Here is a 7268-nt window from a genome sequence, read left to right on the forward strand (position 1 = left end):
AATTAATTTTATAAATATCAAGATAAATATAGATAATATAAATACCAATAAAATTATCGTGATAATTATCAATGATAATTATAATTTCGAACCTTGGTTTGAAGTAAGCTTATTCAGGAGATCTCAGAAATAATATTCCTTCAAGTATAAACATCGCTTTTACCAAAATTTAATAAGACGGTTATTATTTTGACGTGCTTGCAGATTTTTCTTGCCGTCCCTTTCGGAAATACTGCAAGCGCCGCCCACAGCCGAATTAGAGCCTCTAGCAGACGGTCAAATAACACAAACTGACGAACAGGATATGGGTATGACATATGCTGAGCTGTCAGAGTTTGGGAGATTGAGAAAAACTCAGCATTGCGGCCCATACAGTATGTTCCAGAAGCTAGTACACACGTGGAGTGATAAATGTACTCCGCAGGAAGTAAGTTGCACAAATCGCACAAATGTTCTAACTTAACGTGACTTGTTATTAGAAACATAGTTCAGTGATACTATGCTATTCACGCGATACTATGAAATTCTACTGGTTACTCAGTCAAAAACCAAAAACAGCCCCGTCCATTTTCATCTGGGTTTTTAACAAAGAGTTTTTTAAACTCGGGATTATCGATTTAGTCTACAATCTATAAAGAAATATTGAGAAGTGCCGGTCAACAGAGACAGCTTAACTTTTTGGTTTTCTTCCGGTCCCTAACCATTTTTAACCGACATCAAAAAAAGGAGGAGATTAAATTCGACTGTATGCTTTTTTGTTTCTTTTTTATGTATGGCACCTATTTGTAAACCAATTTTGATGATTCTTTTTTTGTTGGAAAAAGGGTACCTCAGAGACCACTATCATTGGAAGAAAATATTCCACCTTTAAGGGTGGCAAACTAGGGGATGAATTAGATTTCGCGTACTTTCCGGTAACCGATTTCAATAAAACTTGGCAAAAAGGTGTAATTCGACCTTTTGGGGGTGGTTTTTTTAGTACTTTGTATTGATTTATCGGTTTATTTAAACATAAGCTAAGCGCATCTCAACTACAGTGCGCGTGTTGAAACAAGCGGTGTGATTGGAGTTTCGAGTAACGCTACATCCGAAAATGTTTACTTCTTTTTATATGATTTCTAATGCCTCATCCCTACCTACAATGGTATCGTATTACGTTGATGTTGGCCTGTTTTAATTACAATAAAACTATAAAAATATTCAAAATTATTTGAGATATCTTTAATTCAGTAATGCCTTATTATTAATTTTTTTGATAGAGATCAAATATTATATGTTTTCAGGTAGCTGAAAAAGTCAAACATTTCTTCCGCTGTTACGCGATTAATCGTCACAAGATGACTGTCCTCACACCTTCATACCACGCGGAAAGTTATAGCCCGGACGATAACCGATTCGATCATCGCCCGTTCTTGTATCGAGTGCATTGGAATTGGCAATTCAAAGCTATTGATGACGCGGTAAGTTCAGAATAATAAGAGTACGACCCTTTATTCGTCCGCACGCTTTGCGTCAATTATAAATGTGTATATGGATTAGAGTCGTCTGCACGCTTCTAGCTCATCTAGCGGCACTGAGTACAGTTCACCGCTAAGCAGACAATTTCTAAACTAAAAAAAAACATATGATAACCGTAAATAATGGGTTGGCACAAAAATCCTTTTTTGCCATTATCTAACTAACAAAAATACCTTTTTTGTTTTAAAGTGTTCCGTTGTCTATGGTCATTTTTTATGTATAAAACTTGAAAAACAAAAATAGGTAATATTATAAGACTCAAAGTAGTACGAAAAATGCGGTTTTTGTAGTTACAGGTTTTACACTAATTAATCATTAGTTTAAATATGTCATGAGTTTCTTAAATATTTGTTGTTTTAGTTGGCTCTATAGTCAATGCTCAATAAAAAAAAAATAAGACTCACACGTAATACATTTTTATATTCGTGCAAATGATACACAATATAATCATGTAATAGAATGGGAAACGATTGGACAAAATGCATATACCGTTGTATGAAGTTCGTGACATATCGTGTTAACCTAAGTAATGATGTTTGTTTTACACAGGTGACGGCAATGACGAAAGATAAGCGCGCGAGTACTAGGGACACCGACCGTTCTCAAGTAAAGTCCGATTTAAATAAAAAGAATGGCAGTAGCGCTAGTGCACCCAGTGTGAATGCACCTTTTAACTTGCGTGGTGAGAGAAAAGGCGTGCTTATTTAAACACTAGCACCAACTGTACTAGTGTGTGTACAGTGCATTATACAGTGTACCGGTGCGTATAGTCACCTAAATAAGTCGCTAATCATTTAGATATTTTCATGATAAATTTAGATCCACAATAAGAAGTCACTTTAAAATATATGTAACACTAATTAAAAGTGAATTTGAATAGGTTCGTTTTACCGCTATTTATTTTGTTCATCGAGTATATAACCAGAAATAGAGATGAAATGTCATTTAATTTGTTTGAAAACTATTCTGCCAAATCATTACACTCACAACTGCACTCCGATTGGCCAGCCCGAATTTAAAACAATTGACAGGTGTCGTCAATTTTTTCACTTCAAATCGACCATTTTAACTTGAGCTTTGCTATAATGGACGGAAATTGAAAAATGACGTATTTAATTACCGATGAAATGTGATTCTGTTTGTTTTGTAATTAAATGTTATGCTTTTTTCCCGCACCACCGAATGGAACAGCCCCTCATTGTTAGAGATATTATCTTTATTACAATAAATACAGAATATTTTTGGAATATACGGACGGAGACGCACACACAGTCAGTTGTTGGCGGTGTACTATTTCAGCTTTCTAATTTGCGATTTCAATCCAGAGATTTGATATTTAAAAGTGATTTAAGGCCCATTTGCCTGATGAGATGCCAGGGATGGATAGCCCTTATTTCGTCTCTATTTCTGGTTATATATTCTCGATGATTTTGTTACTCATTTGGTTGCTTTTCTATAATTAATATAAAAACCCCAAAATGAATAGCAACTATTTTAATGTTAATTCATTGTATTTAATACACAATAACAAGTGTTACTAGCAGCTATAAGATACGAATTATCACACTATCAATACAAACATGTCTTGTCAAACTTAGTTTACAATTGCCACTAATTGCTATGGCGTTGTGTGTCTGCTTAAATTGGAAATGTGTAAACGACGCTGTGGCCGTGCGTACCTTAAATTCGTATCCATATGGAATAATAAAGACACGTGATCATACATCCCAAAATGCTTTTATCGCATGAAAATCATAAAAATAACACGAAGTATACATTGTAACAAATTATGTTATATGCAGTTTTTTACGCATAAAAAATACAAAAGTTATCGACTAATTTCGTTCGTAGAATGTTTAAATCTCTCACCTGAAAAATTGCGATATTGCAGAAGTAGCTTTATACGCCAATGGTGGGAAATGCAGACTGACATATTTTTGTTATTGATCAATCAATAACAGCTGTAAATAATAGAATGATAGGTTTTTATTTGTAGCGTTGTAAACATATTACAGGTTTTTTTCAAAATCATGACTTGATGGAATGTAGATATGGAAATATTTACGTTTTTAAAAACCGCGGTGAATTGGAAACAGGTTTAGTGTAATATAGCCTTTATTTAAAAGTGTATTTTTTTACTTAAATTCCGACTCTGACCCTTTACTAGAGACTTGTACTAACAATAATACACTCATCAAAAGTGTCTAAGGATCAAGCCCGTTTTTGCCAATTAATGAAAATCGGGTTTTCTTTATTTATCTTTGTAACGCCATTGATTTTTTGGGTCAATTTAATAAATAATAATAGTTTTAATAAGGTAATAGGTTTAAAAAGATAAACTCAGGCACTTTTGATGCATATTTGCATATATATACAGGGTGGATCGATAGTTTTGAAGATCGTACATAATATATAAAAGTAACTAAACGATCGTTAGTTGTATTATGCAAGAAAATTATGTTTTACGCTCTTTTAAAATCATCTTGTTTTTAAACAGGCCTACCTATGTAAATACACATAATAAATTTGACACTTGCATATATATATACATATAAATTAACAGACTATTTGAACTGTAAAGTGACACAGTGTTCTCCAAAACCAAAGGTCGTAAAATACAAGTGTTTATTTTAATCAAGCACGTGTTAAGAGTTTTTGAGCGTTTCGAAAATAACCCGTTATACTTGTGCTGACTATATTACTCTTTAAAACAAGTTAGTACAAAAATATATTTCAAATTCGCGGAAAAGAATTATGAAAAAATAATTGTTCCTTGGAGAGGATTATATTCAGCAGTGGACATCTTTCAGCTGAAATGAATGAATGAATGAATTGTATCCCGTGCAACATGTGCACGGTCAGTCGGAAATGATACGAGGTAACAAAAAATTCTTCACCAATTTCAAATTGCGTTAAATGGGTACATTTCCAGAAGTGAACATTTCGGATAATCTGGACAGATCCACTTCTGGACATGTCAGATTTCGACATGCTCAGAAGTGGACCTCTCCAAAAGTGGATATAATATACAGTAAAGTTGTCATTTTCATGTTGAGCAGCCATCGAAAAGCTTCTATCATTTAAAAAACAATTCTTTGAAATGGTAAGTAGAAAGTCAAGTTACCTATTTCGAATGATAATGTATTCGTTCAATTATTCCTTGTAAAATATAAATTGCAAATTTGTAAAGGAATTATATCTTTCTACCATCAAGTTTTTGCAGAGTACAATTTGTGGTCTTATTTTTCTATTAAATCTATCACATTTATGTTTTTCCCTGTCTGCTATGAATGAATTTTAAAAAAGCCCTTCATCATCGACAATCATTAAATGCATTGCTATTTAAACTGATTTTGAGCTCCTCAATTTATCTATCATTTGTCTCAGGCTATAGTTTGATATTCAGTCTTTCTATGCCTCATTTGTTTCATTGACATGTAACGGTTTATGTTATATGTATTTTTATTGGAAACAAAAATGCTCGGTACCTTGTCAGCCATTTTGTTATCTCGCCAAGTCGTCACTATTGGTAATTGTTAGTTAGATCGACCAACGAGCTTACGCTAAAGGCTTATTGTCACACTGAATGACGTCAAATGTTTTGTCAGTTCGCATGTTGCAAACAACACTACATACACTAGTGCCACAACACAACTCGTATAATTATCATGAAGTAATTTTTCTTTCGATAAAACATTCGATTGCATTCGATTGTTTGGCTTGTATTGGAGTGTGCTTTAGAAGAAGAAGCTAGATGAGTACAATAAATCAATGCATATTTTATGCAAATTGTAATCGTAATTCTTTTCTGTGTCAGAGCTTTCAATTTGTACTAGTTGAAATTTAGAATTATGTGTAGTATGGATGCCATAAAATAGTTGCTCAAAATGACTTGTAACGTTTTCAAAAGCACTTAGTTAAATATATCACATTATAAATATGTATATGTATAAATGATGTAGTATCGCAAGAACAACGAAAACAAAAGAATAACCATTTAAAATGTATGATTATGAAAATTTCAATCGCTGGCGACATTAGATACCTACCATTAGGAATTTACATTGCAATATCTAATAAATTGAATGCTGTTATATGAAAAAAAATTATTAAATATTATTTAAAATAATTAGCCAAATGAATTAGCTATACGCGTACTTGTTCTGAACAGAACTGTACTATACAAATCATGATAGATATTCCAAAGTAAATACGACTTATATTTAGACTGCTTTACGAACTGGTACTTAGAAATGGTAGTTAAGTATAATGTTAAGGTAAGCTTGTTATGAATGTATATAATTTATTCTGAAATGTATTTAAGTGGGGCGTACAAAAAGCTTCGATTTTTTTAGAGATGCTCGAGTGAGAGGTCCTTCTGCCGACCAACCTTTGTTAACCACAATTTAGTAATTTTTCAGGTTAACATATCGTGTCAAACTAGTTCTCTCATTGAGTTACGTTCATATGTAATAAACGTAGACATGTAACAATTAGAGGAAATGTTCTATTTCAATAGCTGAGTAAGGGCCAGCGCCAACTAGCGGACGGGATGCAGAAGATATTAAACTGATCAGTATATTGTATCCTATTTCAATAATATAATAAGGTATAAATTTCAATGCTCTGAGACTAACCTCGTAGTATCGCAGCGCACTTCTCTACGGTATTGGAGAGCACACTAGCGGATTAACCGCGGCGGGTGGCTACCCTTAGTTATGCGTTATGCGACATAATCCAGCAGTTATACGCTGGAGGCCGTTTGCTTGCGCCGGGGAAGCGGCAAACGGAAGCGGAGCGGAGCGGACGCTGCGATACGCTGGTGGACGATCGCTGTATCGTAAGGGATGTTCCTCTGTCAGTGTGCGTTAACGCTGGCGGGCATGAGATCTCTATCAAGCAACAGCGGGCAGAAGACAGGTCCCACTCGTCCGCCGATTTGCGTTGGCCCTAAGGTCGTGTGTCTTATTCAACTTTAAAAATGTCATCTAACTACGACTGATAGCATACAGAGGGACAATGTGTTAGAAAACGGTAACGGAACCGAGGTTACCGTTATAGGAGTTTCGGTACGTGCAAAATTAAACACAAAATGTATGCCGAAATAATAGAATTTTCGACGATATCGATACTTTTTTCCGATACATTGTAAATTGAACCTTATCCCACATGTATTTTATGTTCAACTTTGCACGCTTGGAAACTCCCGGTTACCTGTCCGTTCATGACTACCGGTATAAATGTTAACTAGATTTTTTGCAACACTATATAGCACAAAAAAAATGGAATAAAAATAAAGTAAATACCTATACAATAAACCTTTTGTTTCTTACACTCTAAAATAATATCAAATGCCTATTTCTCTTTCAGATGCGTCCAACATCGTTTGAAAAACATCCAGAAGCTAAACGTAAACGATAATTGGTGTTATCTGACTTAATAGCAAACTTAGGCTGAACTTATATTGCGGCGAAACGAAATGGAAGATAATTTTTATAACGATACTATGTACAATATCGTTACAAAAATTCGCTTCCATTCCGTTCCGCCGCAATATAAATTGAGCCTTAGGATAGGGACATGGAGTAGGCAAAAAACGGTAGAATTCGCGAATCGTAACAAATGAAATATAGTGGTAATTCCCACTGACTTAGAATAATATTGCTTCTAACCATGGCAGGCTAAGAGATTACCTTGAAGAAAGTCAACACTTTTTAATGCAATTTATTTCACTAATTAAATCAACTAAA

At 34.1% G+C, this 7268-nt stretch overlaps 1 protein-coding gene across 4 annotated transcripts in view; it reads left to right on the plus strand.

Moving 5' to 3' along the window:
* LOC113235094 (probable glutamine-dependent NAD(+) synthetase) overlaps positions 1–6955 on the plus strand; it is a 44125-nt gene extending 37170 nt beyond the window's left edge. The window contains exons 11-14 of one of the 4 annotated variants that reach the window (XR_003310845.1): positions 205–427; positions 1284–1460; positions 2068–2278; positions 6889–6936. Coding sequence is in view for 3 of the 4 variants with exons in the window: in XM_026470662.1 (XP_026326447.1) it covers positions 205–427; positions 1284–1460; positions 2068–2226 (559 nt within the window). In the remaining variant the exon portion in view is untranslated. Of the gene's footprint in view, positions 1–204; positions 428–1283; positions 1461–2067; positions 2524–6888 lie in introns of those variants that run through there. The other 3 variants (XM_026470665.1, XM_026470664.1, XM_026470662.1) reach the window with 3 other exon arrangements.
* The last annotated feature ends 313 nt before the right edge of the window (positions 6956–7268 follow it).

This window comes from Hyposmocoma kahamanoa, unplaced genomic scaffold (assembly GCF_003589595.1).
Source record: "Hyposmocoma kahamanoa isolate Upper Pololo Valley unplaced genomic scaffold, ASM358959v1 87, whole genome shotgun sequence".
Classification (NCBI taxonomy): domain Eukaryota; kingdom Metazoa; phylum Arthropoda; class Insecta; order Lepidoptera; family Cosmopterigidae; genus Hyposmocoma; species Hyposmocoma kahamanoa.